Source organism: Girardinichthys multiradiatus, chromosome 10 (genome assembly GCF_021462225.1).
Source record: "Girardinichthys multiradiatus isolate DD_20200921_A chromosome 10, DD_fGirMul_XY1, whole genome shotgun sequence".
NCBI classification, from domain to species: domain Eukaryota; kingdom Metazoa; phylum Chordata; class Actinopteri; order Cyprinodontiformes; family Goodeidae; genus Girardinichthys; species Girardinichthys multiradiatus.
The window spans coordinates 4,499,299-4,515,507 of NC_061803.1; the positions used below are offsets into that span (position 1 = coordinate 4,499,299).

The window sequence follows — 16,209 nt, forward strand, 5'->3', positions numbered from 1 at the left end:
CATAAAAACAAACAGAAGGTTTATTTGTTGGCGTGACAAGGTCTCCATGTCAGGAGTTAGAAACTTTACAAAACTACCATATTTGTGTCTCCAAACTAACCTTTGAATTCCCTTTGTTTAGAGTTTTGATCAAATATCCGTATTACGTATTTTCCTTTCAATCCTTGGCTGTTTTCCTACTAACCCCGTTAATAGTAAAACAAAAACCTATAAAGAATGCAACAATGCAGTTCACCGTTGATGATATTGGCTCAGGTGTGTTTCGTGGGCGGGATAAAGGCTCTGATTGGGCGTGACGTAGCTCAGGTAACAATTTTGTACAGAAACTGTTTCTTGGAATTTCGGAGGGACCGCGGATGGTTGTCGAAAAACCCGCAAGTGTTCACGGATTATTGTTGGTGGAAACAAGACTTTTAAGAAAAGAGATGTAACTTTTTATATTTCCTTCTGCAGTGTTTGTTCTAACATCACAAGAGAGGAGGATTACATGTAGTGTTAAAACCTGTTAAGATAACCATCTTCAAACGACTTAAAGGGATTTCCTTCAAGGTTATTGTTCAGCGAAACGCCTCAAAATGGCGACAAAGTTAGTGTTTTCTCTCGTTTTTGGATGCGTAACAGGTGAGTTTTTCTTTCCCCGCCATGCTTGTTTTCTTGTCTGCTCGATAAACAGACACCGTGTACTCTTGGCTTATTCTTAGCTGTTTGTGTTTATCGGTGGTTAAATCTCCCCATTTTTCTTGGGTCATAATTGTGCATTTATATCAGGTTTATGGGGCTCTTACGCCCAGGAATGTGGTCGTCCACCGCTGAAGGAAGACAGGATTGTAGGAGGGGTGGACGCTACGATTGGGGCTTGGCCGTGGCAAGTGGATATTCAGGTAAGTCACCATTAAACAGATTTTTACACATGCATCCAGCGGGTACACAGCTGTGCCTGTAGGTAGGCTGGGTTTATTTGTGAAGCTGACCTGCTGAGAGAGGGGTTCTGCCTGTGATGCAGAGGTGACTCACTGCTGTTTCCTTCTTTCCTCTGTGCCTCCAGAAATCCCAAGAACATGTCTGTGGAGGCGCCATCATCACTGAGAACTGGGTCCTATCAGCTGCACACTGCTTCCCTGAGTAAGAAAGCTCTACCCAAATAAAAATCAGCTGCTGGGCTCTTTTTGAAAAAGAATAATGCTGAAGTTGGCGTTCAGTTCAGCTCCGGTCCAAAGGGGCTGTTTCATTGCATTAAATGTATCTAGCAATTTTTAGTCTGATACAAAATGAATTTGAGTTGTTCATTTGCATGTTGCAATTTGTGGTAATTTAGATACATAAAGAATATGTACTTAAATAGGGTTGCAAAATATTAGCAGATATTATGGTGATATTATGATGATTTTGCCTATTCTTTCTCATCTGTGCTTCCATCCCTCTGTGACCTTTAACATTTTGATCAATGCCATTAGTGTCCGTTGTGAGTATCTGCTGCCGTGAGACTCTGTCCCACTGGCTAAATATTACATTAGCATGAAATATGCAAGTTCATTAAACTTAGGATATATTAGCCAACAATTATTGCACTCCAAACAGTCCTTTTATGTGAAAAATGCACCAGTTGCGATGACAAAATATTAACAGAGTCTTACTGCTCAAACAGGGCAACAGAGTCCTAAAGCAATGTTTTTTCACCATCAGTGTTTAAATGGCTAAATGACTGTGCTCCACAGGCTCAGAGTTTACAATGTTTGCAAAAAGCTTTACAATGTTTGCAAAAAGCTTTACAATGTTTGCAAAAAGAGAACGGGGTTAGAAATTGAACTATAACATGTTTTTTGGCGGGGGCATAGTAAGGAAGGTAATGTGTTATTTATAACAGCCCTAAACATGCATATTATGTGGTTTTTCAGTTTAAATATCATTTAAACAGTTTAAATATCATTTAAAATTTATCAAGAAATCTTATTTTAGAAAAAGGGTCCGAATGTCTGATTAGTCTGAGGAGCAAAATGGAGAGATCCTGAAACCCAAAGTTTGCATTTTGCATGTCTACTTATTAAAAATAATTGATATTTGGAACAAATATTACAAGACATTACAGAATGTCAGTAAAGATCTGTCAAGGTTGCAGCAAATGTACTTTGTGTTGGAGACAGAATATTGAAGCCAGTTTAAGCCAAAGAAAATAAAAACGACACTGACCTCACTTCAGAAGGTTATCCGAAGACATCCTTGTATTTGAAATGATTGCATTATCTCCATTTTTGTTGTTATGCCATTCTAATAGTGTAAAGTGACACTGAATATTTAAAAGCTATTGACCTATTATTAGGAGCATTTTACATGAAAGGCCCATAATTCCTGTTCAGATTTAAAGAGAGTATGATGATTTTATGGCTTCCTGGCCTGTTGTTCTTTTAACATTACAAATTTGGTATCCTCTTACAGTCCATCCGATGTGTCCTTATACATTCTATACATCGGACGGTACCAGCTGCATGGGGTGAACCAGCAGCAGTCGATGCATTATGTGAACCGCATAGTGATTCCCTCCGGTTACCAAGACCCGAATAATGGTAAAGATATAGCTCTGTTGCAGCTGTCCACACCAGTGGTCTGGTCCAACTACGTCCAGCCTGTGTGCTTGCCTGAGTCGGGCACGTTGTTCCCAGCTGGAATGAACTGCTACGTCACTGGCTGGGGAAACATCCGGGAAGATGGTAAAGCTTGCTAATTTCTTCTTGTCATGTTACAGCTACATTTCTAGAAAGCAGAATATCCACAAACGTAATTTCAGTTCAGAAAGTGGGGCTCTTACAGTATGCTGTATTCATTACACATGCAGTGATGTATTTTCTGCCTTTCTGTTAACTCCTTCAGACTGGCCAAAAGGCATGAAGCTAAGCCACTGAGCAGAATTTAGGCCCGCCCGCCAACTTCCTTTAACTATTAATCTATTTCTTCTGCACAGCAAAGATGAAGATTTATAACTGAGAGCAGTATAAACATGAGAATAGAGGTACATGTGGAAATGGAGGAGATGAAAGGGCCACAGAGAAATAATGAGAAATGCATCTTTAACTTATGATAAATGTTTAAGAAGGTTTAAAAATGTCTATATCATCAAAATCAACGAGGAAGGACATTCTGATTTAAAATGAAAAGGCATCATCTCTGTCAGTAATTGTTTTATGAATATCTGTCAGAAACGGGAAGCCCTGCACACATACAGAATAAACAATCAACCTCCCTCCAAATTCAGGAATTAACAAAATCCTTCAACGTCCAGTTAAAATACTTTAGTCAACAAACTCTAACCAGGCTACTAACATTCACCGAAAAGAATACGAAAAACTAATAAACTACAGAAGGAAAAATGGTAAAAAGCAACAAATACGAATAAACTGAAACGGATAACGCGTAAAAAGGTGCAGCGTGAATATGTTGTAGGGTATGTTTTGAGGAATTGGGAGTGAGGCCGCGTAGTAAACACAGCAGAACTAATGGTGGCTACCAGCTTAGCATTAGCAACTGGGATAACAGAGACGCATTTAGCACATTTATGGGGACTCTGCAGACATATTTTATGTGGGTTGGTGAGATGGGAGGAATAGGAATCACGGATAAAACGGAGCAAGCTCATGTTACTGGACCATCAGTGTTTAAACTACTCATTAAAATAAAATTTGTTACAACTTAAAAACAAAACCCAAAACTAGTTTTGTTGCATCAGGCTTAGTGGCCTGTTAGCACTGAAGCAGTTGAACGCCACACAGCACTAAACATATGGTCCAAAGTTCCCTCTTTAGATGAAATTAAAATAAACTCTCTGAGTTTGGAGGACGTGGAGAGCTATATAATCCTTTTTGTTTGAGGTCCAGTGTGAGTTTTGTGAAGCCATGTTACCTACTAGTGTTGAGCCACTGGGTTTTATTAAGTCAGTTGAACCATCTACTAAAAAAATCGTGGAGCATTTCACTCTTCCTCCTTCTGACAAGCTTTATGTAGATGCTGATTTTATTTTCCAGCCGGACGCTGTACCTGTCCACACCGACGGTACCGATACCAGCTTTAAAGACCATGGTGTTACTGTTTGGTTTGCCAGCAAACTGGCCTGACCTAAACCCAGTAGAGAACCTACAGAGTACTGTTGAGAGGAAGAGGAGACATCTGATCCAACCTGAGCCGAAGGCCGCTTTAAATGATCATATTGAATATTCTAATGTTTTGACAAATCAACATTTGGGTTTTAATTGGCTGTAAGGTACAATAAACTCAAGAATGAACATCAAAATAAAAAGAAATAAGCACTTAAAGTGCATCATTGTGTGTAATAAATCAGTTTTCCTTATTATTTTAATTTAAGATGCTCTTATAGTTGGTAATTACGTTTAAAAATGTGCCTACATTCATTAGTCCAAACCTCTTCAGTCCCTCTGACAGGAAGCGGGACTCTGCAGGAAGTGCAGGTGCCAATCCTCTCCCAGAGTTCTTGTCAGGAGATGTACCAAACAAACCCGATGGAGAAGGTGGACATTCTGTATGACATGATCTGCGCAGGATATCAGGAGGGCAGCAAAGACTCCTGCCAGGTACTGTTGGATCAGTGCGTTGTTACGTTTCCCTTCACAGAACATTTACTCGTTAGGCCTTGCATCCATACCTCAGAGGTGTAATATGAATAACTTCATCTCCTCAGGGCGATTCAGGAGGGCCCCTGGTTTGCAAAATGATAAACGGGACCTGGGTGCAAGCTGGGGTGGTGAGTTTTGGAGATGGCTGTGCTAAACGAAACAAGCCAGGTGTGTACACCAGGCTGACCAGCTACACGGACTTCATCAGCTCCACAATACCAGACCTCCAGCTGTACGGAGGAGCTCACCGGACCCGGGGTGTTGTCTTGTTGGTTAGCAGTCTGTCCACTCTGCTGATGCTAACTTGGAGATAAAAAAAACCCCATATAGTTAAATTGTCTTCATAAATCATTGTTGCATCATTGTTTTTATTAGGTTTGATTAAAAGTAGATTTTAACATTAAATCAGAATGAGAAATTTAATTTGGAATATTTAAATAAAAGTTTGATTTCAGATCATGTTTTACCGTCTTTAACTTTGAGTCATCTGTTAATTTCAAAGTGTTCTTAAAATCATCTGCAGCATCAGAACCAGCAGTGATTTGGGCTTGTAATACAAACGTCCTGATCTTAAATGGAGCACAAACAGCAGCAGACTGGTGGTGCCAAAATGTTTTTATTACAGAAATGCAATATGACTTAAGAAATGTTTTACATGGTCTATGGAAAAAAAACCTAAGTTGACTTGATACATCTTGCTGAAGTTGTTATAGGTTGAAACGCAAGTGTCTTTGAGGAAGAAGGCAAAGTCAGGCGTCATGGGGGATGGTATCAGAGAGAATCATGGGTGAGCCGAGCTGCAACTCCTGCTGCAGCGACTCTAGGTCGGCCACAGTCATGCGGTGGACCTCGCTCCAATCAGATAATAGGGAGGCAGACAGAGGGGCCGAGTCGTAGCTGACGGAGAACAGGGAAAAAAAATGCACAGAGTCAATATTTAAAGGCTTAAAAGAATGTGGCATTTTTCTCTTTACAGGACCCTACTGTAAAGAGACTTAATCTCAATTTCAGAGTCAATAAAAGCAAAATGAAATCTTTGCAGGTGCTCTCAAAAGAACACCTGCAAAGATATTAGTAAAACCCTGTAAATCTGTAGTAAAAGAACCAGAAATGAGAATCCCTATTGGTCAGAAAAGCTACAGATGTGGCAGAGTAATAAGAATGCGCCCCCACTAAAACCTGTGTTGGACCTCACCTGTCCCGGTCACCGTGCTGCAGCTCTGTTAGAGACTGGTTGAAAAGGTCATCCAGATCGAAGCCCACCCCGTACCCAGCCCCGCTGCCCTTGGGGGTGACTGAGATCATAGGAGGTAAAATGTCCTCGACCTGATGGATGAAAGGTGGAGAACAGTGGGTCAGCTAAATTATGAACTCTTCATAAAAAGATGACTAAAGCCTGGTATACATTTGCCCACCTGGGACTTTGAGAGCTGCAGTGTTACTGTATGGATGTCAGGGGCAATAGAGGGTCCTTGTTGCCCTGTATCTGTAAATCCTAAGCTGGGATGTGGCTGGGAGGGAACCCCTAAAGTCCCACAGAGATGGTTTAAACTTTGTGCTGCAGTTTTCTCACCCAAAGAAGAGCAAAGTTTCTCCAAGAGTCCAGTATTCGCCGTCAATGAGTTGAGGTTACTCTGACTCCTGAGGTCCACGTTTCCATTTGTCTCTCGGATGGTTATTGGAGGAGCTTTGGACAAAAAACTCTCTATGGAAAGCAGGTGCGCCTGAGGTTTAGGGTCGGGCTGTGTTTGACTCTGCGGTTGGAGCTGGGGTTGAAGGAAGCCGGACGATGGCTGAGGTGTCCTGTCCTGCGCTTCCAGTTGCTGGCCGCTCCAGTTCCCCACACCGGAGAACCCGTTTTCCCCATTGCCCCCAGGGTGAGGTTGGAGTCTGTCATTTTTAAGATATCCAGCAGTGACAGTCATGTCCATCCCTCCAGGTACAGCAACAACTATATCTCCTAGAGGCTTCCTGTGGCTCATGGAGAAGGGTAGAGTTAGCTGCTGGGTGGTGGGAGGCTGAAAGAGCCCGTGTTGGTTCGGTTTTACTTGAGAAACTAGCTTCTCATGAGACAGAATTTTCCGCCCCTCTGTGTTTGTTTTATTGTTCTCACTCATTCTTTGTGAATTCAGGTTACAATCCTTAGTTTTCCCATCATTAATAGCAGTCTGGGATTTCTCGCTGCAGCTGTCCATCATCTTTGTCCAGCGCTGCAAGAGGCTTTTGTCGTCGTCGCTCAGCAGGACCCCACCCAGCGAATCCCCCTGTTTTTTCTCTTTTCTTTCCTTTTCCTTCAATTTTCTCTCCCTCTCTTGTGCTCGTTGCTGCCTCTTCCTTCTTTTCTCCTCTCTCTCTCGCTGACGCTCCTGGGCTGTGACAGGCCGCCGCGACTCGGGAACAGAAGACACTGCAGAGGAGATACCTCCTACTGCGCCAACGTCAATGCCCAGCGCCGAAGCAGCTCCATCTGCAAGAAGGTACTCCTATCAGGTCGAGAGCAGTTTGAAAGTAGGTATGTCCCAGTTAGGTATGAAAGTGCCTGGCAATAGTAATCAAAATCTGAAAAGTGTGGAGTGTATTTGTATTAAGCCCCCTTTACTTAGATACCCCAACACAAAATCAGTGAAATCAGTTGCTTTCAGATGTCAGGTAATTAGTTTACTGGTGTTAGATTGCCTTTGTGAAATCTAACCTCAGTATAAATGCAGATGGTCTGTTTCTGACTTAAGAGGTTTGCTGGAGAACATTAGAGAACAAACAGCATCATGAAGACCAAGGAACGCAGCAGACACGTCAGGGAGAAGGTTGTGGAGAAGTTTAAAGCAGAGTTAAGTTGTAATGCAATATCCCAAGCTTTAAACGTCAAGAGAGTCACACCTACAAGTCTTCCAAGACATGGACATCCACCTAAATCAGGGGTCAGCGACCTTTACAACCCTAAAAGCCAATTCTGCCTTCAGTCCAGCAAAACAAAATTAGTTTAGTGCTATTTAAACAATGTGTCTCTTCAAAATAGCTTGTTTTTATAATAACCACTATAGGAAATGTTTGAATTTTTTAATTAAACGACAATTTTAGTTTAGTTTTTACTTTTTAATACGTTTCCTTCAACCGGACATTACATTTTTATAGAAGACTTCCAAAGAAACATTTGCAAGCTATTTACAAAATAATTACTTCATAAAAAAATGAATATTTCTTAAACTGTTAATGTCATTCTTTGTGGAATTGTTACGCATATAATGCATGAAGACGCCTAAAAAAAACTGCTAAAGCTAACATTTTTTATTACCTTTACATGTTAAAATATTGTTCAGTTCTTTAGCATTTTTGGCCAAAGTTTGAAGAGCCACATTGGAGTGTCTAAGGAGCTGTAGGTTCCGAACCCCTGACCTAAACTGACAGGCCAGTCAAGGAAAGCACCGATCAAAGAAGCTGTCAGGCCCATGGCAACTCTGGAGGAGCTGCAGGGATACCAAGCTCAGATAGGACAATCTGTCAATAGGGCAACAAAAATACACATTACCATAGTGAAGCATGGTGGTGGCAACACCATGCTGTGGGGAAGCTTTTCTTCAGCATTAGTGGCATAATTGGTCAGAGTTGATAAGAAGATGGAAGCTAAATACAGAACAATCTGCAGCAGAAGACGTGAGACTCTGGTAGAGGTTCATCTTAAACATACAACCAGAGCTATAGTGGGATTGTTTAGACCAAAATACATTCCTGTGGAAAAATGACCTAGTCCAAGTCTGGGTAGCTGAAGCAGGGCTTAAAATGTAGGTTTTTCTAATCTCACCGAGCATACCTTAAAGTGGCATTGTTTTATTTTAATTTCTCTTCTTTTCTTAACATAAATCGACATTTTGTTTGCACAATAAAAACGAGAAAAGACCTCCTCTAGGCAAATCAGATCACAATCTTGTTTTTCTCTGCTTGAAATATGTGCCCCTTGTTCAGAGGCAACCTGTAATAAAGAGGACTGTGAGAAAATGGTCACAGGAAGCTGAAGAAGCTCTGCAAGGTTACTTTGAGGCTACAGACTGGGACGCACTGTGCCAGCCACATGGAGAGGACATCAATGCCATGACTGAATGTGTAACCGACTATAAAAACTTCTGTGTGGATAACATCATCCCCACCAGAACCGTGAGATTCTTCCCCAATAACAAACCTTGGATCACCAGTGACCTGAAGGATCTGCTTAACAAGAAAAAAAGAGCCTTCAGAGAGGGAGACAGAGAATTATTGAGGAGTTTACAGAAGCAACTTAAAGTCAAGATCAGAGACAGCAAGGAGGTGTACAAGAAGAAGCTGGAGAGCAAGCTCCAGCAAAAACAATATCAGAGATGTCTGGACAGGGATGAAGAAGATCACGGGCTTCAAGCAGAAGGATGATCGGACCGATGGAGGTCTGGACAGAGCCAATGAACTGAACGCATTCTTCAATAGGTTCAGTTCAGAAACAAGCTCAGCATCCTCCTCTCCTGCTCACAGTCAAACAGACATCCCACCCTCCTTTGACCCACAGGACCCACAGCTGTCCAGTAACACCTCACATTTTTTATCTTCCACCTCAGCCCTAGACCCTTCTGCTTCTACATGTTTGCCTTCAACCATATCAGAAGATGCTGATGCTTCCTTTACTTCCCCCTTCCACCTGTGTGTCTCAAGAAGTCAGGTGAAGATGCAACTGGAGAGACTGCATCAGAATAAGGCTGCAGGTCCAGATCATGTCAGCCCTAGAGTCCTGAAGGCCTGTGCAGAGCAGCTCTGTGGGATTCTGCAGCACCTCTTCAACCTTAGCCTGGCCCAGAAGAAGGTTCCAGTGTTGTGGAAGACCTCCTGTCTTGTTCCGGTACCAAAGAAAATTCATCCATCAGTCCTCAATGACTATAGACCTGTTGCCCTGACATCTCACATCATGAAGGTCCTAGAGAAACTCCTGCTGGCCCACCTGAGTAAGCAAACAGTAAACCATCAGGACCCCCTTCAGTTTGCTTATCGCTGTTGGAGTTGGAGTTGAAGATGCCATCATACATCTGCTTCAACAAACCCACTGTCATCTGGACAAAGCCAGCAGCACTGTGAGGATCATGTTCTTTGATTTCTCCAGTGCATTTAATACAATCCAACCTGATTTGCTTTGTCAGAAACTCCAGAAGACTCAGGTGGAGGCCTCAACAATCTCCTGGATCAAAGACTACCTGACAAACAGACCACAGTTTGTGAGACTGAAGGGTTGTGAGTCTAACCAGGTAGTCAGCAGCACAGGAGCACCACAGGGGACTGTACTCTCACCATTCCTTTTCACTCTGTACACCTCAGACTTCCAGTACAAGACAGACTCCTGTCATCTGCAGAAATACTCAGATGATTCTGCAGTCGTGGGGTGGATCAGAGATGGACAAGAAGCTGAGTACAGGAAGGTGGTGGACCGCTTTGTGGCATGTTGTGGAAATAATCATCTCATTTTGAACGTGACTAAAACAAAGGAGATGATTGTAGATTTTAAGAGAAACAGGAATAAGTCAAAAACCATTTCTATCATGAGAGAAGAAGTGGAGGTGGTGGAGGAGTATAAATACCTCAGTGTTCACCTGGACAACAGACTAGAGTGGAGATGCAACTGTGAAGCCATCTACAAGGAGGGACAGAGCAGACTGTACTTCTTGAGGAAGCTTAGGTTCTTTGGTGTTTGCAGCAAGATGCTGCATATCTTCTATAAGTCTGTTGTGGAGAGTGTGATCTCTTCTGCCATCATCTGCTGGGGAAGCAGCATCAGAACCAAGGACTTAAAAAAACTCAACAAGCTGATAAAGAAGGCTGGCTCTGTTATGGGGACTCCTCTGGAACCTCTGGAGATCATTGTGGAAAGACGGATTCTTCATAAAATGAAGAACATTATGGAGAACTCTGAGCATCCTCTTCATCAGACTGTCCTACAACAACAGAGTGTCTTCAGTCAGAGGCTTCTTCAGATCTGCTGTAAGACGGAGCTCTACAGGAGATCCTTCCTGCCCACAGCCATCAGCATCTACAACGACTCTTTGAGGAAACCCTCATAATGAACTACAACAACATTTAATTTCCCTTTGGGATTAAAAAAGTATTTTTGAATTGAATTGAGATATACTCACAAATCCAAAAGGAGGCAAAAAGAACAGCAAAACATAAAAACGTGCTGTTGATAATTACTATTACTGTAAAAATAATAAAACTGTTTGGCACAGAAGAATGGGTAAAAAAGTAATTTCTAGATGTGCAAAGCTCGTAAAGATATAACCCAGAATGGTGTGGCGCTGATGGTGTATGGGCGTAAGCGCGCGACCATATGCAGAGGCTATAGTCCTCAAAGCAGCTGTCCAGGGTTCGAGTCCCGGACCCGGCGACATTTGCCAAATGTCTCCCCCTCTCTCTACCCCTCTTTCCTGTCTGCCTACTGTCAAAAAATAAAGGCCACTAGTGCTGGGAAAAAAATATATATATAACCCAGAATGAGGTTTTACAAATATTGACTTACTGGTGCTGAATACAACAGCGCACAACTTGTCATATTTCTAAAACCATATATCGTTTTCCTTCCACTTTGAGTTTGTGAATCACATAAAATCCCAATAAAATACATAACAGTTGTAACATGACAAAATGTGTAAATGTTTAAGGTGTATGAATACTTGCAGTGAATTGTGATGATATATTGTGATATATCATCATATATAATTGTGATGTATAAATGATATACTTACCACCCCTGGCTCTATTTCTTTGAGCTGATTTTAACAGAGCTGCTTTTAGGGCAGCTTTGGTATCTTCAGAAATGGCGCCCTCCTTTCTGGTTCCCTCAGCAGCACGTGGAAGAGGCTTTGCAAGCTTGGACAGTGAGTGTGAAAGAGACTGAGAAAGAGACTGGGCCTGTGCTGCTGACAGAGAAAGGGAAGGCACAGTAGTTGGTAGAGGAGTCATGGTTTGTGCTTGTGATGCAGGAATAGAGGTGGGCTCCATGGGCTGGCTCTGGTTGTTTGGTGTTTCTTCCTGTGCCTCACCATCTCTCATCGATTCTGATGGAGCGTCCTGGGTGGACACTGGCGTGGTTAGATCTATTGTCTCTAGCTGACCACTGTCAGAGTTGGCACTAGGCATGTCCACATCGACTGGACCGCTTTCACTTTTACTGAGGAGGGGCAAATGGTGGGGCGCATGAGCCGGGACAAGATCAACCTGGTTTGTAAATGCTTGGTTCACTTCTGCCGGTGGGTTGTTTTGTTGCTGCTGGGATTTCGCTTCTCTCATTTGCTGTTTCTGAATCTGTTTTGCACCAAGGTGCTGCACCATTGTGACCACTGTTTCACTGGTCAGGTCAACAGTTGCTGGCTGTTTACTGCTTAGTGCTGCTCCACTGTTAACTCTTGGCAAAGGCCTGAATTGCAGTCTTGGACGAGGACTCAGTTTCTTTTTGTGAAAGTCTTGAATTTCCATTAAAATGGCCTCTTTAATTTGTTCTTTGTTCATTGGAAGCTTGTCAAACTCAAAGTCAAAAGCTGGCACGCAAGATGGCTCATCATCTGCGTCGTGGTACTTGAACAGGTACTGATGATCCAGTGCCTCTGTCACACTGATACGTTCGCGAGGATCAAACTGCAGCATGGCCTGCAGGAGGTCTAAAGCCGAGGCTTCAGCTTGTGGGTACAGTTTGGCCAAAGGCACGGCTGTCCGAGATGGGAGACTCTGAACATAGGAGCGTACCCGGTCAGCCCTGATAGTTCCGATCAAACCCTCAGGAGGAGTGCCTAACACACTCAGAATGAGCTGGAGCTGGTGCACATAGTCCTTCCCAGGGAAAAGCTGCTTCCGCCCCAACATCTCAGCAAAGATACAGCCCACAGACCACATGTCAATGGCTAAACTGTAATGACTGAGAGAGAGCAGGAGCTCAGGAGCGCGGTACCATCGGGTTGCCACATACTCTGTCATAAAGGAATAAGATTCCTCCGGGTGGGAGCTCAGACCCCTTGCCATGCCAAAGTCCCCAATTTTCAGTTCACAGTTTTCGTTTACCAGCAGGTTTGAGGGTTTGAGGTCACGGTGGATGACATTTGCGGAGTGAACGTACTTAAGGCCACGGAGAAGCTGGTATAGAAAGTAGCGTGTGTGCTCAGGGGTTAGTGTCTGGGCAGAGTGAATGATCTGATGCAGGTCGCTCTCCATGAGGTCCAACACTACATATCTGCAAACACAGGACCGTAGCACAGAAAGGGGTTAGGAATAACAACATAGGTCAGATTGGTGTATTCACATAAGAATGGACTAATAGAAAGAAATTGAGTGCAATGTGAGAAAACAATGGGCTGTCCTTGTTATGAAAGGTTACACTGTACGTAAACTGTTTAAAAGCACTTGGAATTTGATAAAATGTGTACTTACACAGACTTGAAGGCAGAGTGAGGCAGGTTGGGCTGCAGTATGTCTTTGATGGCGATAATGTTGTCATGCTTGAAGTGTTTTAGGATCTTCAGTTCTCTCAATGTTCGCTTGGCATTCGTCACTACTTCAAAAGCATTGGAGATCTTCTTTATTGCCACCTGCTGGCCTACATAAGGTAAATATGAAGAACAGAGAGGAAAAGATCAAAGAGCATTTGCAGCTAAACACAAATGTTCACCTTCAAACACAGTAAGAAATCAAACTATCTACCGTTGTCCCTTCTTCTGGCAGACGAAACAACTCCATATGCCCCGGTACCGATGGTTTCTATGACATCGTACTCCTCTCCAACGTCAAACTTTACGTCCAGAGAGTGTGCTTTAAGCAGGGCCAGGTTTTTTGCAGCTATGCTGGTGTCTGCATTACTGCCCGTCGCCTCAACTCTACATTGATGCTGGTTCTGGTTTTGGCATGGTCTGCCTTTGTCCATGGCCATTCTTTCAGGGGAGGCCAAGACTTTGGCACCTCCTCCCTCTTTAGCCGACATTTGTCTGTAATGAAACCTGAAAAGCAAATTAAAAGGTATTATTTGACATAATCTGGTAGATTCTGACTGTCATGTCTTTGCAACTTTGCAGTTATATAAAAATAAAGATTTCCACTAACTGATGAATAAGCAAAGGCCACCAGATTTTTATCTAAAATATTATATGTATCATGCCATTGGACGCAAGGATAAGAAGGTTGAAAATGCCTTTGGAAGAGAAACAGGCCCACAGCATCACAGATCCTCTACCATACTTAAGTCAGGATAAGGTGTTTGTTGTCAAAATGCTCAGTCTTAGTCTCATCTGACCAAAGCACACGGTTCTAATTTAAGTATCAGTAAAGTTTAGCAGACTTCTTGTGTTTATGTCTGTGAAGCTTGTGACAGAAAGGTGATCTTTTAGTATCACTCCAAATAAACAGTAAGCATGGAGATGAGGTTGATGGTCGTTAAAGAGGAATAAAGACTCATAAGATGACACTGTGCTGCAGTGAGCTTTGGAGATTTTTACTTTTTGTTTTACCAATGATGAGAAAAACTTGGGTTCTCGCCCAGCCTATGGTTAAAAAAAAAAGGCTTCTGTGTCACGTCATATTTACACCCCAGGGAATCAGAAAGTCATCAATTTGCTAATTAGAAGTTCCTGCAACCTCTGGTATATATTAAAAAAAGAGTCTTGTTAGAGCTTTAAGTGATTTGTTAAATTATTTCCTTACATGGACTTTTTTCACAAGTATACATGTACTCAAATAATAGGTTTCTACGTTTTTCAATGTGAGGTTACGTTATAGCTATGAAAACTGAATTTTGGCCATCTTTACAAGAGGTACAAAAAAATACTGTACACCCTGAAATAACTCATTTTATCTACATTATTGTGGTCCACGTGAAAAAAACGCATGTAGTAATAGTAATGTACAGACATAAAGTTGGATGAATGAATGGCATTACTCATTAATGAACTGAATATAACTGGGAACAGCCTCAGTGGCCAACTCTGTAAACCATTAATGGTGCACAAGAGGGTTTTTCAGGTTTGTTAATTTAGCTACAGTAGAGTCAGCATTAACTTCATTAATACTAGATTTATCTGTATATTTCCCTTAATTACGACTTTATGGGTCCCCAATTAGACACCCCAGTCTCCCTTTAGAACGACCCGTTTCCTTTTTCTTAAAACAGGCTCAATTATTAACGAAATATGCAACAAAGAGTACAGAAAAAGACACGCCGCCTGAAATGTATCTAAAAGGGAAGGTAACCTTTAGCTTTCAAGAAAATGTTTAAAACAGATCCGATCTGAAAGCTGAAGAGAAAAACACCCCAGTTTTACTTGTTAAACGGTGTCAAAGAAGCAACATTCCCCACGTCTTGACGCAGGGGCGTATGCTAGTTAATGATACCTGAAACTCCTGCTTCCTACGTACCGTTAAATCTGCTCATTATCGGTTATGTATTTAAACATTACAGTAAATAAACGTGATTCAAGAAAACTTAACATACTTTCAGCTTGTCAGCGACACCATAACGTCCATATTTTTTTGTTTTAATCGCGAGCCAGCACAATAATTCACTTGTTTCGTCGGAGCTTCCTCATCCACTTCCGGCTTCACTTTGAGTGTCATGTGGGAGGCCAATTAGAGAAGGGGAGGGAAGGGAAATCATCCAGTAAGCGCACAGTATACACCTAGAGGCGGGGCGTTATACCAAATACAAAGGTCTTGTGATTTGGTTCATTTTTTATGGGTGGTGACGTCATTTTCCACATTTTGCCAAAGCTGGATAAAACTTCTGGGAATTATGGAGCTAATGGCTGCAGTCTGAAAGGCTAGTGACAATATAATGATCAGATTGAAGAACTAAAGAACCCGAGAATGGCATAAAATGTTTCAGCAAAAGTGAAAATGTAGGAAAAATGTTCTTATCACGTTTTATTTAAAAAAAAATATTGTTTGGTATCTGTACTTTTAACTTTTAACCTGAAGACTCGTTCCGCTATTTAAACTTGGTAGCAATTGGGGCTGCACAATATGAGAACATGCAAGTGCGATATTAACAATATGGATTGCAATTAATCTACAGATTCCTCATAATTCTCTTTTGTCCTCTTTACGATGTCTTCATCACTGTGTGATCTTTAGCATCTCCTGAGCAATAATCCATAAGAAAGATATGGGGCTCAAGGGCAGAGAAAATCCACACAAATGCCCAGATATATTATAAGCATGGAGAGTGTGAGTGTAGGGCACATTAAATATAATAGCTTGCCAAATATTGAAGCCAAGCATCTCTTTCCAGTTCTGATATTACAATTAATCATACTGGGAACATGCATACATAAAAGCGCATTGTTTTATTTTAATTTATCTTATTTTCTTAACATTAATCGACATTTTGTTTGCACAATAAAAACGAGATATACTCACAAATCCAAAATGAGGCAAAAAGAACAGCAAAACATAAAAACGTGCTGTTGATAATTACTATTACTGTAAAAATAATAAAACGGGGTTAAAATTGCTCCAGCTACTGCAATAAAAATATAGAAATGAACAAAAAGTAAGCTGTAATGGACAGTTTGACACATTTTCCAATAGGCGGTTGACAGTAAACAAAAAA

The 16,209-nt window shown here is 41.8% G+C and overlaps 2 protein-coding genes across 4 annotated transcripts; one reads left to right on the top strand and one right to left on the bottom strand.

Annotated features, from left to right (window-relative positions):
• The first annotated feature begins 307 nt into the window (after positions 1-307).
• Positions 308-5,073, top strand: zgc:92313 (uncharacterized protein LOC436869 homolog). Its single transcript, XM_047376316.1, has 6 exons — positions 308-621; positions 769-881; positions 1,046-1,122; positions 2,434-2,705; positions 4,417-4,577; positions 4,685-5,073. The coding sequence occupies exons 1-6, from the start codon at positions 576-578 to the stop codon at positions 4,931-4,933; spliced, it is 918 nt and encodes a 305-aa protein (XP_047232272.1). The 5' UTR covers positions 308-575; the 3' UTR covers positions 4,934-5,073.
• Positions 5,074-5,216: 143 nt separating this feature from the next.
• Positions 5,217-15,209, bottom strand: mapk7 (mitogen-activated protein kinase 7). Of its 3 annotated transcripts, XM_047376313.1 has the most exons (7): positions 15,094-15,209; positions 13,314-13,606; positions 13,044-13,209; positions 11,369-12,846; positions 6,035-7,086; positions 5,815-5,945; positions 5,217-5,516 (listed from the first exon to the last, which is right to left on the bottom strand). In XM_047376313.1, exons 2-7 carry the CDS (start codon positions 13,588-13,590, stop codon positions 5,369-5,371), a joined length of 3,252 nt encoding a protein of 1,083 aa, XP_047232269.1. In that variant the 5' UTR covers positions 13,591-13,606; positions 15,094-15,209; the 3' UTR covers positions 5,217-5,368. The 3 variants fall into 3 exon arrangements, with proteins under 3 accessions (XP_047232269.1, XP_047232270.1, XP_047232271.1); XM_047376314.1 differs by lacking the exon at positions 6,035-7,086 and having other exon boundaries at positions 5,375-5,516; XM_047376315.1 differs by lacking the exons at positions 5,217-5,516; positions 5,815-5,945 and having other exon boundaries at positions 6,911-7,102.
• Positions 15,210-16,209: the final 1,000 nt, after the last annotated feature.

Excerpts from the sequence above, each read along its gene's own strand:
- zgc:92313 (XM_047376316.1), top strand. The coding sequence starts at position 576 with ATGGCGACAAAGTTAGTGTTTTCTCTCGTTTTTGGATGCGTAACAG. Across the intron at positions 2,706-4,416 it reads GGGAAACATCCGGGAAGATG|TCCCTCTGACAGGAAGCGGG; the intron begins GTAAAGCTTGCT and ends AAACCTCTTCAG. Across the intron at positions 4,578-4,684 it reads GCAGCAAAGACTCCTGCCAG|GGCGATTCAGGAGGGCCCCT; the intron begins GTACTGTTGGAT and ends TCATCTCCTCAG.
- mapk7 (XM_047376313.1), bottom strand. The coding sequence starts at position 13,590 with ATGTCGGCTAAAGAGGGAGGAGGTGCCAAAGTCTTGGCCTCCCCTGAA. Across the intron at positions 12,847-13,043 it reads CACTCTGCCTTCAAGTCTGT|ATATGTAGTGTTGGACCTCA; the intron begins GTAAGTACACAT and ends CTGTGTTTGCAG. Across the intron at positions 5,946-6,034 it reads TGCAGCTCTCAAAGTCCCAG|GTCGAGGACATTTTACCTCC; the intron begins GTGGGCAAATGT and ends TTCATCCATCAG.